General features: G+C 36.8%; 1 protein-coding gene across 1 annotated transcript in view; it reads right to left on the bottom strand.

The window, feature by feature from the left end:
• LOC130235493 (potassium voltage-gated channel subfamily H member 7) overlaps nucleotides 1-17986 on the bottom strand; it is a 183747-nt gene that overhangs the window by 75841 nt on the left and 89920 nt on the right. The window contains exon 9 of the mRNA XM_056466081.1: nucleotides 6654-7076. Within this exon, the coding sequence (XP_056322056.1) occupies nucleotides 6654-7076 (423 nt within the window). The remainder of the gene's footprint in view (nucleotides 1-6653; nucleotides 7077-17986) is intronic.

Here is a 17986-nt window from a genome sequence, read left to right as displayed (position 1 = left end):
ATTAATTTAACTATTACTAGCATTTGTTGCTTATGTTTCTACCATCCAAGATTTGCCACATTGCTAGCATGATATACTGTAGCATGTTTCTAGCAGGTAAAACATTGCTGTTTGTTACATGGGGCTCTACTTTAACAATATACTCGCATGGTCTAAAACGCATAGCACAAGTTTTTTTGGGGCATTTCCAAATCCACATTTGCTATTTTAAGGAATGATTGTCACGCCCGGCGCATGTTTGCATGTTTTTAACAATTTAGCATTTTGTGAGCAAAAATGTGTCACTTACATCATCAGATCCCAAGCCAAAGATGAGCAGGTCGAAGTTATTATGCCTTAGTATGTTGCTAATGTTATTTTAACTATTTGCTAGCATACTGCCAAGATGAATTCACCTTTCGCATGTTGCTAATGTTCGAAACATCCAAGATTTGGCACATTGCTAGCATGATATACTGTAGCATGTAAAACTGGTAAAACATTGACGTTTGTTATATGAGGCTCGAATCCACTTTTGCGTGTACGAATCCACTTTTGCTATTTAAATGATGGGAAAAATGGTTGTCACGCATGGTCTAAAAGGGTTAACATGATTAGCTTGTGGGTGACGCAGTGGCCAAGTGAGTAGCGCTGTCGCCTCACAGCAAGAAGTTCGCTGGTTCAAGCCTCGGCTGGGTCAGTTGGCGTTTCGGTGTGGAGTTTGCATGTTGGCGTGGGTTTCCTCTGGGTGCTCCGGTTTCCCCCACAGTCCAAAGCAACCCAGGCTCATTCTGAAAATGGGTGTTCCAGTGGACGTTTCTAGAGACCGAGAAATACGTCCCGGGAGGTACGTATGGCTGCAGTTTTTGTTTTCGCGAATCTGCGAGAGGCCGCTGTGTGCGCTTATTCGTATCTCGAATGTCTCTCACGAGCGCTGTCACCCCCCGCGCTGTATCAACTGTAATCGACTGACCCACCCTCCTCCTTCCATGAACCCAATCAATTTTACAGATTGCCCCGCCCACCCACTCGTCGAAAAAGAAAAGCCCTCGTCTGATTTCTACCATGTTTTCGAATTTTCACTGCATTCTCAACCCTGTTTATTCACTCGTTCATTTTATTTTTTGGATTCTGTTTTTGTCTTACCTGATTTCTGGAACCGCTTTTCCCTGGACTTGAACCCGGTCGCCGTCGTCATGGTCAACTCTCTGCGTCTCAAGTCCGCCGACATATACGACAAGCTAAACCCTCCACATGGAGGTAAGCGGTCAGCCAGTAAGCGCCAAAAGGAATGGTGTCAAACCGCCCCGCAGCGTTCGCTTAAAAAAACTAAATGCAGCCATACATACCTCCCGGGATGTATTTTGAAGAAACGTTCACGGGACAACGTTTTCAGAATGAGCCTGAGTTGGTCCAAAGACATGTGGTATAGGTGAATTGGGTAAGCTAAATTGGCCATAGTGTATGTGTGTGAATGAGTGTGTATGGATGTTTCCCAGGGATGGGTTGCAGCTGGAAGGGCATACGCTGCATAAAACATATGCTGGATAAGTTGGTGGTTCATTCTGCTGTGGTGACCCCTGATTAATAAAGGGACTAAGCCGAAAAGAGAATGAATGAATGAATAAATTATTGAATGAATGAATGAATAAATGATTAGCTTGTTACCATATTTTTAACAATTTACCATTTTTGAGATAAAGTAGGGTTAAATGTGTCACTTACATCATCAGATCCCAAGCCGAAGGTGAGTATGTAGAAGTTACTATTCTTTAGTATGTTTCTAATTTTATTTAACTATTTGCTAGCATACCGCCAACATGACCAAACATTTAGCATGTTGCTAATGTTTGAAACATCTAAGATTTGACACACTGCTAGCATGATATACTGTAGCATGTTTCTAGCAGGTAAAATATTGATGTTTGTTATTTGGGGCTCTATTTTAACATTCTAGGCTCATGGTCTAAAACACATAGCACACATTCTCATACTCATTCTCATTCATGTACAAATCCATTTTTGCTATTTTAAGGATGGGAAAAACAGTGGTCAATTATGGTCTAAAAGGGTTAACATGAGTAGCATGTTTTTAACTTTTTACCATTTTGTGAGCAAAATAAGGGTTAAATGTGTCACTTACATCATCAGATCCCAAGCTGAAGGTGAACAGGTCGAAGTTACCGTCATTTAGTATGTTGGTAATGTTATTTTAACTATTTGCTAGCATACTGCTAATATGAATTGACACTTACCATGTTGCTAATGTTTGTAACATCCAAGATTTGGCACATTGCTAGCATGATATACGGTAGCATGTTTCTAGCAGTCTGTTATATGGGGCTCTATTTTAACAATCTACACGTATGGTCTAAAACACATAGCGCAGTTTCTCTTAGGGTGTGTACGAAACCACTTTTGCTATTTTAAGAATGGTAAAAATGGTTGTCGTACCCAGAGCATGGTCTAAAAGGGTTAACATGATTAGCATGTTTTTAACAATTTACCATTTTGTGAGCAAAATTAGGGTTAAATGTGTTACTTACGTCACCAGATCCCAAGCTGAAGGTGAACAGGTCGAAGTTACCATGATTTAGTATGTTGGTAATGTTATTTTAACTATTTGCTAGCATACCGCTAACATGAATTAACATTTAGCAAGCTGTTAATGTTTGTAACATCCAAGATTTGGCACACTGCTAGCATGAAATACTATAGCATGTTTCTAGCAGGTAAAATATTGATGTTTGTTATATGGGGCTCTGTTTTAACAATCTACACGTATGGTCTAAAACACATAGCGCAGTTTCTCTTAGGGTGTCTACTTATCCACTTTTGCTATTTTAAGAATGGTAAAAATGGTTGTCGTGCCCAGCGCATGGTCTAAAACGGTTAACATGATTAGCATGTTAGCATGTTTTCAACAATTTACCATTTTGTGAGCAAAATTAGGGTTAAATGTGTCACTTACGTCACCAGATCCCAAGCTGAAGGTGAACAGGTCGAAGTTACCATGATTTAGTATGTTGGTAATGTTATTTTAACTATTTGCTAGCATACCGCTAACATGAATTAACATTTAGCAAGCTGTTAATGTTAGTAACATCCAATATTTGGCACACTGCTAGCATGATATACTATAGCATGTTTCTAGCAGGTAAAATATTGTGTGTTTTACGGGGCTCTATTTTAACAATCAATGCGTATGGTCTAAAACACACAGTGCAGTTTCTCTTAAGGTGTCTACTAATTCACTTTTGCTATTTTAAGGATGGGAAAAATGGTTGTTGCGCACGGTCTAAAAGGGTTAACATGATTAGCATGTTAGCATGTTTTTAACAATTTACCATTTTCGAGCAAAATTAAATGAGCAGGTCAAAGTAATCATGCTTTAGTATGTTGCTAATGCTATTTTAACTATTTGCTAACATACTGATAACATGAATTAACATTTAGCATTAATGGCTAATGTTTTTAACATCCCAAATTTAACACATTGCTAGCATGATATTTGATGTAGGATGCTTCTAGCAAGTAAAACATTGTTGTTTGTTGTACTTTTGTTGACATGTATTGTTTTTTTCTTGCAATAACTCGTTTAAACATATTATATTTCTATTCCTGAAAACGTTAGCTGACCAAACTCTTAATTTTAAGGATGTAACTGTTTAATACAACTGTATTGTTTGAATGAACCAAATAGGCTATCCTCACTGAGGAATGGTAATAACAGTAATAGTAATAATTTTCAAAAATGGGTATGCTCATTTCTGCTGTGCACTGCACTTAGCCAGACCAAGCAGCCAAACCATCCATAGTCTAAAAATATACTGCACGCCATCAAATAATGACATTTCCAGTAGGTCCTAATCTTTAATATTTTAAAAGCCACTGTGTGTGTTTCTTGTGTCCGCAGGTCATGTGTGTGGCACAGAGTGGCCGTCGCTGGAACGAACCACAAAATGGGGAAACCATATGCTGTGATGTGCCAGAAGCTCACATGATGGACGTGCCCACATAAACAAGAGACCAATCCAGACAGAGATTCAGCCTGTAAGCTGTTCAAACATCAGTTTTCTGTCTCTCACTCTCTCTCTCTCTCTCTCTCTCTCTCTCTCTCATCATAATCATTGACTCCCCTTTGGTAAGCCAGTAATCCAAATAAATGGATTCAGAAATGAAAGCCATTCAAAAAAAAAAAGAAAAAAAAAAGAGAGAAACACATCATACAGTATATTCTGATGCTGTAATCCCTGATTCACTGAAAGAAAGAGTTGTGTTGTGTTTGGAAGAATCAACGCTAAGAGCTTTCTGACCTGGACGCTACATTTGATCTGATCTGATCTGGATATGGTGCAAACAAACAAATATATACAAGGGTAAACAGACAGTTTAGGTCTCAAATGAGCAAACTGTGTTATATGGAGACTTCTATATCATAAATAATACAGAAATCCTTGTTTTTTTGTGACACCGCTGGTTGTTCTGTGAACTGCAACCAGTAAATTCTTGCTTGCGTGCGTATACAGTGTACAATACAATAGAATAACGACTTAATATCTTGATATAATGATTTGATATATTGAAATAACGACTTATTATCTTGATATAATGAGTTAATATCTTGATATAAATCTATATCAAGATATAAAGTTATTATATCAAGATATGAAGTCATTATTTCAAGATATGAAGTCATATCATTAAGATTTCAAGTCGTTATTTCAAGCTATCAAGTCGTTATTTCAATATATTAAGTCGTTATATCTAGATATTAAGTTGTTATATCAAGATATCAAGTCATTATATCAAGATAATAAGTCGTTTTATCAAGATATTAACTTGTTATTTCAAGATATTAAGGTGTTATTTTGAGATTTTAAGTCATTATAAAGATATCAAGTAGTTATTTCAAGATTTCAAGTCGTTATATCAAGATATCGAGTCATTATATCAAGATATCAATTCATTATATCAAGATATCAAGTCACTATATCAAGATAATAAGTCATTATTTCAAGAAATTAACTTGTTATTTCAAGATATTAAGGTGTTATTTCAAGATTTCAAGTCATTATTTCAAGATATCAAGTCGTTATATCAAGATTTCAAGTCGTTATATCAAGATATCGTGTCATTATATCAAGATATCTAGTCATTATGTCAAGATATGAATTCATTACATCAAGATATCAAGTCATTATATCAAGATAATAAGTCATTATTTTAAGAAAAATAACTTATTTCAAGATATTAAGGTGTTATTTCAAGATTTCAATTTGTTATATCACGATATTAAGTCGTTATTTCAATATATCAAGTCGTTATATCTAGATATCAAGTCATTACATCAAGATATTAAGTCATTATATCAAGATATTAAAGGCATTATTTCAAGATTTCAAGTCATTATAGCAAGATAATAAGTCATTATATTAAGATAATAACGTATTTCAAGATTTCAGGTCGTTATTTCAAGATATCGAGTTATATCAAGATGTCTAGTCAATATATCAAGATATCTAGTCATTATATCAAGATATCAAGTCATTATATATATCGTCGTTATTTCAAGACATTAGGGCATTATTTCAAGATTTCAAGTCGTTATATCAAGATATCTAGTCATATCCAGATATCAAGTCATTATATCAAGATATCAAGTCGTTATATTAAGATATCAAGTCATTATATCAAGATATCAAGTCATTATATCAAGATATCAAGTCATTATATTAAGATATCAAGTCATTATATCAAGATATCAAGTCATTATATTAAGATATCAAGTCATTATATCAAGATATCAAGTCATTATATCAAGATATCAAGTCATTATATCAAGATATCAAGTCATTATATTAAGATATCAAGTCATTATATCAAGATATCAAGTCGTTATATCAAGATATCAAGTCGTTATATCAAGATATCAAGTCATTATATCAAGATATCAAGTCATTATATCAAGATATCAAGTCATTATATATATCGTCGTTATTTCAAGATATCAAGTCATTATATCAAGATATCAAGTCATTATATCAAGATAATAAGTCACTATTTCAAGAAATTAACTTGTTATTTCAAGATATTAAGGTGTTAATTCAAGATTTCAAGTCGTTATTTCAAGATATCAAGTCGTTATATCAAGATATCAAGTCATTATATCAAGATATCAAGTCATTATATCAAGATATCAAGTCATTATATCAAGATATCAAGTCATTATATATATCGTCGTTGTTTCAAGATATTAAGGCATTATTCCAAGATTTCAAGTCGTTATATCAAGATATCAAGTCATTATATCAAGATATCAAGTCTATATATATATATCGTCGTTATTTCAAGATATCAAGTCATTATTTCAGGATTTCAAGTCGTTATATAAAGTCGTTATATCAAGATATTAACTTTGCTGAATTAAGTACACTTTTGTGTGTGTGTGTACAAATGGCAAATGTAGAAAAAGTTGCTAAGTCTTAAACTGCTCAAATTAAGGACAGTACAGTATATACAGTCATGACTTGCCTAATTACCCTAACTCGCCTAATTAACCTAATTAAGCCTTTAAATGTCACTTTAAGATGAATACTAGTGTCTTGAAAAATATTTAGTTAAATATCATGTAATGTTCTCAGGGATGCTTAAGAATAAAATACATCACTTACATCATCAGATCCTGAGCCGAAGATGAGCAGGTCGAAGGGAACAGCGGCCACCATGTCTATGAGGAACCAGCCCTTAAAATAATGGACAGCAATCTTCCCGGGATGGCTGACCACCTCCTCATTCAGGTTCACATACGTGGTGCGGAAGTTGATGAGGATGTCTATAATGAACATGATGTCCACTATTAAGTCCACTACGTTTAGAGGACTGCAGGAATAACCGCACTCCTGGCGCTTTTGCTCCTCGCGATCCAGCAGGAAGGCAGCGGTGTATGGAGTAAAGATGGCTGTATAGATGACCAGCAGCAGGATCAGCCAGTCCCACACTGCTTTAAAGGGGCTGTAGTGCAGGATGGTGAACTTGTCCATCCGCGGAGACTGAAGCTTGTATTCAGGAAGCACATCGGCACCCAGAGACAAAACCTGGAGCAGTGAAAGAGACAAAAATTAGGATTGTGTGATGTGAAGTCAGCATTTTATTCTGGTTGAATTGTGTATAATAATAATAATAACAATAATAATAATAAGAATATATAATAATAATAATAATAATAATAATAATTATAATAAATGATAATATAATTTTGTATAATTTTTTGTACAAACCTCAATTCCATCACCAGAATATACTAATATATTTACATATGTAATAGTAATAATAATAATAATAATATTAATAATAATAATAATAGTAATAGTAATGTAATGTTTTGTTTATTATATTTTGTTGTTATTGACATTATTATTTTTATTTTTATTTGTTATTTTAATTTTTATAATAATAATAATAATATTAATAATAATAATTTTGTAATATTAATTTTGTATTATTTTTTTTAATTATTTTTTATGCCCTTCCAGCCACAACCCATCTCTGGGAGACATCCACACACACTCATACACTACAGACAATTTAGCATTCCCAATTCACCTATACCGCATGTCTTTGGACTGTGGGGGAAACCGGAGCACCCGGAGAAAACCCACGTGAACACAGGGAGAACGTCCACACAGAAACGTCAACTGACCCAGCCGAGGCTCGAACCAGCGACCTTCTTGCAGTGAGGCGACAGCATTACCTACTGCGCCACTGCGTTGCCCTAATAACAATAATAAATATTATTATTTATATTATATATTAATATATATTATTATTAATATTTTTGTTTAAAAGATTGCAAAATTGCCACAATATGCTAAATTCTTTATCTATGTAATAATAAAATGAATAACCATGATATTATAATAATAATAATCAACATTGCTGTTCTTATAATTATTGTTATCAATATTATATTTAGAGGTATTATTACAAAACTCAATTCGCTTATCACGATATAATAAAGTGTTTTGCATAAGTAATATAATATATGTAGTAATAATAATAATAATAATAATACTAATAATAATAATAATAGTTTGCATGTTTTTAAAAACTGTTATTATTATTAAATAATGTTTTTATTTTCATAATTTCACACAAAAGCTTTCTTTTCATTTATTTATTTAAGTAATTATTTATCATTTATTCATTCATTTTCTTTTCAGCTTAGTCCTTTTATTAAACCGGGGTGGCCACAGCGGAATGAACCACCAACTTACCCAGCAGATGTTTTACGCAGTGGATGCCCTTCCAGCTGCAACCCATCTCTGGGAAATATCCATACACACACATACACTACGGACAATTTAGCCTACCCAATTCACCTGTACCGCATGTCTTTGGACTGTGGGGGAAACCGGAGCACCCGGAGGAAACCCACACGAACGCTGGGAGAACATGCAAACTCCACACAGAAACGCCAACTGACCCAGCCGAGGCTCGAACCAGCGACCTTCTTGCTGTGAGGCGACAGCACTACATACAGCGCCACTGCATTGCAGGTAATTATTTAAATCCACTAAACAGATAGAAAAGCAGCAGACACCTTACAGTTTAAACTAATAAAGAGGTAGAATAATGTATAATCTTTCACTATCTTCCTGATCTTCTTTATTTGTACACTCCTCGCTGAGATCATCTTCTGCTGTATTGTTATCTGTTCCAAACTTTAAGATGGTCATTTGGCGGCAAGTTTTTTAGTTGTGCAGCACCAAAGTTATAGAACTAACCGCCTTTACGCATATGCCAGGTGGAAACTATGTCTAGTTTTAAATCTCAGATTGAGTGCTTGAGTGCTTTGAAAGGCGCCTATAATTAAAAAGGATTATTATTATTTTAATTATAATTTTTTTTTAAAGTTGAGGCATTAACTTTTTCAGTTTCATTTCATTCTATTAAGTGCAAATAGCGCACCTCGTTGGAATAAACTAGTTTGAGTGATTCACGCCCATCACCGTTTGACAGACAGAGACAACATAGCTAAAGAGCGCAACAGACAGCAGCGTGAGTGGCGTATCTCTTAAGGCGTATTGTCAAATCTTTTGACGCGATCGATCGTGAACCCGTTTCGAATCCAGCATCTGATGAACACGTTCTTCTTTTTTCAGATTTTGCTTACTCGTCATCATGAGGAAGACAAGTAGGAATCATTAATTAGTGTGTGTATTATGGAGGACTCAGATTTATAGAACTGAACTGGATTGGAGAGGTGTTATATCCAAATCATGTGCATTATAAGTTTGTAGAAGTTATACATTAAAAATACCCTTAAATATAAATTTTTAGTACTGCTTCAATGAACTTGAACAAGTATATTAAAATCCATTAATTTTCACTAGTTGTATTAGTATTTGTTTTTTATCAAAGTGTGCTTTAAATGCTTTAAAAATAAGTTAAATCTCTGTAGACTAGAAATGTACTGTATGTACTGTATATCATTTATTTTAAAAATGCGGACAATACATTATAGATTAATTTTATTTAACAAATATTATATTAATCTTATTTTTTAATTCAACTATAGGGGTGCGGCTAGGTAGGGGGCCTACAAGACATTGTGCCCAGGGGCCTCTGAATTCTTAATCCGGGCCTGGTCTGTGACGAGATTTGCAGTGATGAGCAATTTGGCTGTTTGCACCAGACAAAACACGACAGAAATTTAAATACAGCCATTCAGAAGCACAGAATAGTGCACTCGCTGCACTCCAACGAAATGGTAAGGTTTATAATCTGCTTAATACATAATAACCCTCTTTAACATTATTAAATGTAGATGCTGAATCACTATGTCTTTAGTTCTGAAGTTCAATTTCAAACAGTTTATTTTATTTTCAAGATCTGAGCTGAACTATCTGCTGCCGCTTTCAGTATATGGCAATAAATGTCAAGTAAAATGGCATTCACACTCACATTGTTAGCATTTAACACTGGATAAAGCACATGAAGTGTACCTGAGGGGATTATTGTCAGTTTTCTGTTGTTCACCTGTGAGAAATAGAAGCCGTTTCTAAAATATAAATTTCAGGTGTTGGTTAGGACAAAAACTCTGTTGCTTTCATTTAGAACATGACTTAAATTACTCCCTCCTGTGCTCAATCTGGCAACCTGCGCTTGCTTTTGTTTTGATCCAGGAGTTCAATACCTAGTTCAACCACTGGCTGTCAAACGTACACACAGCACCTTTAACAGAAGTAACATCAGAGAATATATAGAGTATGTATAATCTGTCAAATAAATGATTTATGTTTAACAAACTTTACATTTTACTTAGAAAAAAGAACTTATGTTTTATAAATTATTATAATTACTTTAAATAATTGTAATTGAATTTCTATATATAGTATAATTCTCACTGTTTAACATGTTATTTATTTAAAATGACTAGCCTTTCGACATATTTATTAATTTTCCTTTGGCTTAGTCCCTTATTTATCAGGGGTCACCACAGTGGAATGAGCCGCCAACTATTCCAGCATATGTTTTAACCCAGTACTAAGAAACACCCATACACACTCAGTCACACTCATACACTACGGCCAATTAAGTTTATTCAATTCACCTATAGCACATGTGTTTGGACTGTGGGGGAAACCCATGCCAATACGGAGAGAACATGCAAACTCCACACAGAAATGCCAACTGACCCAGCTGGCACTTGAACCAGTGACCTTCTTGCTCTGAGGCGACAGTGCTAACCACTGAGCCACCACCGTGCCGTCCCCTTTTCGACACACAGTATATTAGTTGAACTTTTTTCCAGTGTACTTTCAATAACCTTAGCTCCATTTGTGCTGATATTAAATTCTGAAGCTGCCATGTGAAGATGAGGTAAACACTTTTTAAGCTATTGCTGATTTGTGCATTTTCAAACTGAGCTCCACACTTATCTATATAAAAATAAACTAAATAAATATCTCATAATAATTGCTGATATTGCATTCCTTGACAGCTGTCAGTCACAAATCCACAGCCTCATCATAATCATCATCATAATGCAGCATATGACAGTTTCACCACTACAGTATATCTCACAGCAGCTGTCATTTATTTCTCTCCAGCAGATGCAGTATATCTCAGAGAAAGTATACCCGAGTTCCTTCACATTTCAAAAGCTTGCTGTGTCTGGACCCTCAGAGCGGGATATTAATATTAATTTCTTTCTCCACAGTCTCTGCTGTCAGAATCAGTCACAATACATGCAGCTGTTGGATCAGATCTGAGCGCTTCAACTTAAGGACAAAACAAAAACAGCAGCACAAAACTACACGGCGCCATGCGGAAAGATGAAGTATGCACTTCAGGTACTGTATTCGGACATGCTTTGCCTTAATGCCCTTCACAAAGCCTGAATGCGAATGCTGATTCTCACAGCCAAAGTTTACTCTTCTGCACTTTTTAAATAATTACACTACTTTTTAATAATTGTTCAAATCATAAGGTTTCAAAATCAGATCATCATCATTTCATGTGCAGAGCTGTGTTTTTCAGTGTACTGTTGTTGAATTATACACTAAACAGACACTAACTACAGCAGTGTCGCTTTCATATGTATAGGGGCCAGGGACGTGCGGTCAGGGGAGGCAAGTGAGGCACTGTCATCGTCCTCATGAGATGTATCCTAATGATAAAATCAATATGTGTCCACTGATCTGTGCTATAAATGCAATTTCTGTCTGATTCAAATAATTGAAATCATTTTTATGATCAAAATAGTTTAATTTTGCGCATTTCCTGTTCATTTACAGCGTAGGAAGCAGCCGCGTGCCTTTTACTCACTCAGTGTATGCTACCAATGTAATGCTTCATTAAAATGTTCTCATACATCGTAGACATTTTTATGATATGTCCTTACTTTCCATATGTATTTCACATATGTCTATCACTTGTTTAGTGTTAGGATCTGATATAAATCTGCACTGAAAAGACATGGGGCCCTCCACCCGGCGCAATAACACCCCGTTCACAGCTTCAACGCTTCCCATTCACTTTAAATGGGTGACGTCAGGCGTTGCCGAACTGCATTGTGGATCCGTCGGCGCCGCTTCAGAGGTGTTGCTCACTGCAAAAGTTGGGACTTGCTCAACTTTTCAAGCACTGACGGAAGTGTCAGCCAATCAGATCGCTTTATGCAAATACACCAGCTCAGACAGTGGCCTATAGGGTATATGCCGAAGCATGCTAATAGGGCTTTGAATTTGCCAGTAACCTGGGTTAAGCGCTTCCGGTCAATTTTATGCCAATGCAGAAATCGGCGCATTTAAGGTCAGTTTTTTTAATATCTGATATAAAGTGATATCTGATATAAAGTGGGTCTCAGATTGTACACGAAGCACTGCATTATATAACATTTCCCCTGCCATGTCTTTATAATATGAGCATTTATTTTACCCCATTATATTCAATGGAGCTTCTGCGCTAGCCTGCCGATTCTGACGGTCGCGTGCGAGTAAACAGCTTTTTGTCTCGTTTTACGCATGAACAATTAAATGAATGCCAAAGTTTATTTAACTGAATGCATTTTACTTGCATTACAACATCGATGCTGTAAAAGGAACCGTATAGAATGGAAAAAAACTCACAATAACAGGTCACCGGAAGTTTTTCAGTATGGGAAAAATACTAGCTCGGCATATACCCTATTGCTGACTAATTTCATTGGCTGATGCTACTAAGACGATCGCGTCAGCCCCATCTTCAGACACGCCCTCTGTAAAGCATTGACGCTGAAGCCTCGAGTGAATGGGGCATAAGGCACAAGGCGTGTTTGGCGTGATTTGTTGCTATTTTCAGACCAGCGCAACTCTAATTATCAGGTTTTGCATCACGTTGTTTAAATAGCAAATCCATTTGGGCACTTTGTGGACTCATGGGGTGTTGCCGGTCTGAAAAGGAGGTGTGTTAAGTTGCATTTTTGGCAGGTTGCTATTTTCAGAAACTGAAATAGACTGTGTCATTAACCAACTAAAAGCTGCTCTAAAGTCCAGCGCAGAGCGGGTTAGTTATGCGCCTATGTGCTCCGAACCGCTTACACGTTGCTTAATACACACAGATATACAGCAATACACAAATATCTTTACCATTGAAAAAAAAATTAAAGTAATTAAAGGATTAAAATGTTGCAAAAATTATTTTTCTACACGTTTTCTACATTTTCTACATAAATAAAAAACCACTGACTCCATGTCTTCTTTACCTCAGGAGGCCCTATCAGTTTATTCATGACAATTTGCATTTGTATAATGTTATTATTATTATTATTATTATTATTATTATTATTATTACTATTTATTATATGCATATTTACTTTTTTTTGTAGAAGTAAGCTTGGATTTGTCCACCTATCGGGATTTGGACCATATAAGAACAGGACGTGTGTTTGAATATAACTCAGCTGTTTGACCACACTTCATTATTATTGTTCATTTATTCATTTGCTGGAAATTAGAAATGAATTTAGAAATAGTTTTGAAACAAATCTTTGTGCTTAACAAACGAAATTTAATATGTAAGCTAATACATTTCTTCACTATAGTGAGTTTCTACCATTTTTTTATCCACGAAAGTAAAGAGTAAATAGTAAAGAGAAAGTAAAGAGGCTGAATGGAGGAGGCTCGTTCTTTATCCTCGTGCTGCAGATGCTCTGTTTAACTGTTTTCTCGCTAGTGAAGTGTTCAGTTTTTCCACTTACAAAGTCCACCATGTAAATAGCAAATGCGCCATGGCATGATGCAACTGACTGAATGGGAGATGAGACTCTAATTGGTTTAATGCACGTCATGCTCCAAACACACCCATAACTTATTAAGAGAATAAGCACAACCCTGTTAGACCATGAGCTGACATATTAACATGTCTCCGTAGTAACTCATATAATTATATCCACAAGACAGGATGTGCGCAAAGCAACTGGGATTAAAAGATCTGTTCAGCTCTCTGTGATCATCAATCATCATCAGATGTGATCAAGAATGAGTTTTACAAGTTTAAAACGTTTTTAAAACAGTGCATGTTTGTAATGAATTACAGCGATTTTACCGTCTTTACTTCCTCAGCACAGCCGCATGTCAGTACAATAATAAAATACGCTTCAATCCCAGTTTGTGAAATGTTAAATCAGGTTTATTTTGTACATTAACGTAACAGATATTCATACAGCAGTGAATATTAATGTGTATCCTGTCACATTTGCCATGCAAAAACAGTGCAAAGTTAAACACGTGCTCTGTGTGCGTGTCTGTGTGTGTGTTTGTGTTTGACTCATCGTTGCAACTCCACAACAAATACATCAAATAATAATCATTGGGAACGTTCTTACAGTAGTATTTCACATAAACGTTACGTGAGATCTGCTTCCTTCATGTCTGTCACTGTGCTGTTTATCTGACGCAGCCGAGGTGGAGATTGAGACACATTCTGACAGGCACGTGGGAACGGTGGGTGGGGAGAACCAGCATTAAAGGCACAGGCAGAAAATTCTAATGTTTTGAAAGCTGTAATCTGAAGGGTTTTTTTGAGATGAAACTTTCTGGAGACACAAAAGACTTATCTTAAAGGGCACCTATGGTAAAAAAATCTACTTTTCAAGCTGTTTGGACAGACATATGTGCATGTATGGTGTATAGACTGTCAAATTGGGGTGATATAAGCACACCCAGTGCTTTTTTTTCAATTTAACAACATAAAAAACGGTGGACCAATTGGAGCGGTTTTCAAATCGACCGCAACTTTACGTAGGAGTGCGGTCCCCCCGCCCACCAATATTGATTGACAGGCGCGTCATCATATCCTCAGTTTGTAGATTCACATCCGCCATTTTCAGCGTGAGTCGAAGCGATATGACTAAAGTAACACGCTAGCTCTATTTTAGATGCAAGGCTCATTGGGCTCAACACAAGAGCAATATTCTCCACATTATCGCTCTAATCGGAATTATTGGTTGTATCTTTAGGTAGGTTTGCAAACATGTGCACTTCTCATTGAGTCTACCTTATACTTCAGCCGTTTGCATTTCTCGCGATCCCAGAAGCTCCCTGTGATCTTAACTAGCATGCATTTTAGAATTCTAAACATCGGTTTCTATCAGGGTACACTCAAGTCGACGGCTGGGCGCCGCGGACCGCTGCAGAAACCTATGTTTAGAATTCAAAAACGCAACGATTCGGGACACTTCATGTTTCTGCCGCGCCACAGAGAGTGTCTGGTGTGCCGTGTCGCGGCTTCGAGCGGCGCATCCGGTGCCTCAGTCAAAGTTAATTCAGTGTGCGTGGTTATTAGTTTCTGTGTACAAGCTCGGCGCTTGAAACTAGCACACAGTTGGCTGTAAAACTGTACAAAGACACAAATGATTCTGTACTCTCTGCTTGGTCTGTGTCAGAGTCGTACATGTACGACTGAATGGTGATCCTCTCACTCCTTCTCTGAGTCTGCCTGTCAGACTCCGTTGCAAACACAGAGCGGATGAGCTCATGGCCCCGCCCCCTTGTTACATTGGCGGGAAGCCGAAACTAATCTACATGTGAAGCAACACACCCCTAAATCAGCGAGCTGTGGACACGCCCCCAACATGACACTTTTTAACACATTATAATAAAAAAATCTGAATTGTGTTTTAAACTGAACCTAAACTGGCACACGAGGTAAACTATGTGCCCTTTAAATCTTGAAAAAGGGGTAAAATAGGCGCCCTTTAACGATCTAGACGCAAAGTCTAAAGCACATGTCGCAAAAGCATTAAGGACATATCCCAATCCACTTTTGCTTTTTTAAGGACAGAAAAATACGCTCTGCGCCCCAGCAAAGGTCAATGAATGAATGAAGTAACAGTAACACTAAAAAGACATGTTGTTGTGACTCTCCGTCATATATTTTGTACAGTGTGCTTTCCTTTCCACCACACAAGACTTTCAGTTTTCACTTGACTATTCAGCAAAGCCTTTGAACAGCAGAAGCGCTCTGTTAAAAGCATTAGGATGATGGCAGTCTGTAATCCAGCAGTGAATGTGTGTGTAATTGAGCTCTTCACACACACACACACACCTGACTGCAGGACTCAACAGCTCTAACAGTGGCAAATGAGCCGTCTTTTCTTCATAAATACTGTATTAGAAGCGATGACGGTGGTGCACTGATCTGTTCTGTTGGATTTGTCGCTCTCGTTTGTTCTCTTCTGAGAAAGTGCTGAATTGTGTGTCTTTTGCTGCATCACTATTCACCTACCAATACTACACCCGAAAAGTATATACAGGTTTTTTTGTGACTAAAAAGTGAATACTTTCGAGTGTGCAAATATTTATTGATTATGGCCTGTTTCCACTGAGTGGTACAGTATGGTACGGGTCACCTTTATCAAGCTTGCGTTTTCTTTATCAGGTGGGTGTGGTGTACGACAGAAAGTTTCAGTCGATGTCATTCTCGCTCGAGGAAATGTCAAAGTAAAGCTATACGGGTCGTTCACATATCATATGAGTATAAATACTTCTATATAAATGTTTATTACTAACTTTTCTATGAACATATATTCATTATAACTGCAGATCAATGACAGTGCAAAATATCCTACTGTAACGTCTGTAATTATATAAAATAAATGAATAAATGCAACATATATGAACACATACAGCCCCTTACAGTCACTGATATGTTACCAATTACAGAAAAATTACACACAGCATACATTAAGTGCTTATTTGGGTTCAAAAACAACATGCAATATAGCCTACAGTCAGTGCAAACCTCTCATCTGCATCTTTCATCTTCAGCAGCACATGTAGCCTCTGTTAGAAAGTAATTCCGTCATTCTGAGTTCAAAATAGTCCAAAAGGTGATGATAATAGTTAAACATGGCAGTTTGTTCATGCTTTAGGTTGCAGAAAGAATCATTTGCTCCTTTGTAATTGAGCTTCATCTTTATTTTTTCACTCTTTACTCTAGCGTTTGTCCCTTTTTGAAAAGATCGGGTGTCAGAAGTTTAATAATCACGCGCATGTTATTATCAGCAGCTCAAGAAGTTCCAAATATAGACGCGCGCCAATCTCACGCGAGAAAGCGAAACCACTCACGCTTTAGACAGCCTTGTAAACAACTACGGTGCACGGGTAGATTCTGCTCTTCTTCTTGGCTTTGTGGCTGTTCATCAAGATGACAACAAGATTTGTTTGAGCTCGGGTCGACCATGGCTCATTATTATATGTATATACTTAAGATGTAATGTCTCGGCTGTGTATTTAAAAATGGCGCATCCTTTGTTTTCATTCTCCTGCTTGTGTACGCGCTGGTGACATTTCTCTTTAAACCAATAGCGTTCAGCTACGCATTTAGCTCCGCCTTTTGGTACCCTTTTGTGGAGTACCCAAAAAGTGGTACGCTACGGTTCGCTTTTTGGTCCCTTTTGTCAGTGGAAACGGCCATGAAAGCATACTGAACCGTACCATATCATACCACTTGTAATCGCAGCTTGTATCTTTTATAGATCAATGCTTGTACTGTATCTCTTAGGTTAAATCTGAATGGGGATATTCACATATTGCGTTTAAAATGCGGCGCGTGCTTCTTCCTTTACCAATGTAAATGCATTTCTAAGCTAGTCATCCTCTGCCGTTTGCCTTTGCTATGGCCACCATCAGCTGTTCCTATACACACGTGTGCCGTGCCATCAATTTTCAAAATAGTTCAACTTTTGCCACTGTGTGGATTACTACTGAATGTGTGTCGTTGCTATTACTTGGGGTTATCGTTATGAGTAATACGCTGGTGTTTAACTGCACTGCTTTATTGCATTCCTGCATTGGGCTCTCACATACTCTGCGCTGCTCGGAGTGGGCGTTTCTTTCCGTTTCGCGCTGAACACAGTCAGCCAATCACAATAGACTGGGTCATTGGACCGAGCACAGATAAGCATCATGCAAAGGAGGGGTTTGGGAACAAATGAATCACTGAACGAATCATATGAGAG

The sequence above is a fragment of the Danio aesculapii genome, chromosome 9, assembly GCF_903798145.1.
Source record: "Danio aesculapii chromosome 9, fDanAes4.1, whole genome shotgun sequence".
In the NCBI taxonomy this organism is placed as follows: Eukaryota; Metazoa; Chordata; class Actinopteri; order Cypriniformes; family Danionidae; genus Danio; species Danio aesculapii.
Note: the sequence above shows the minus strand (reverse complement) of the source record. Positions and strands in the feature narration are given on the sequence as shown.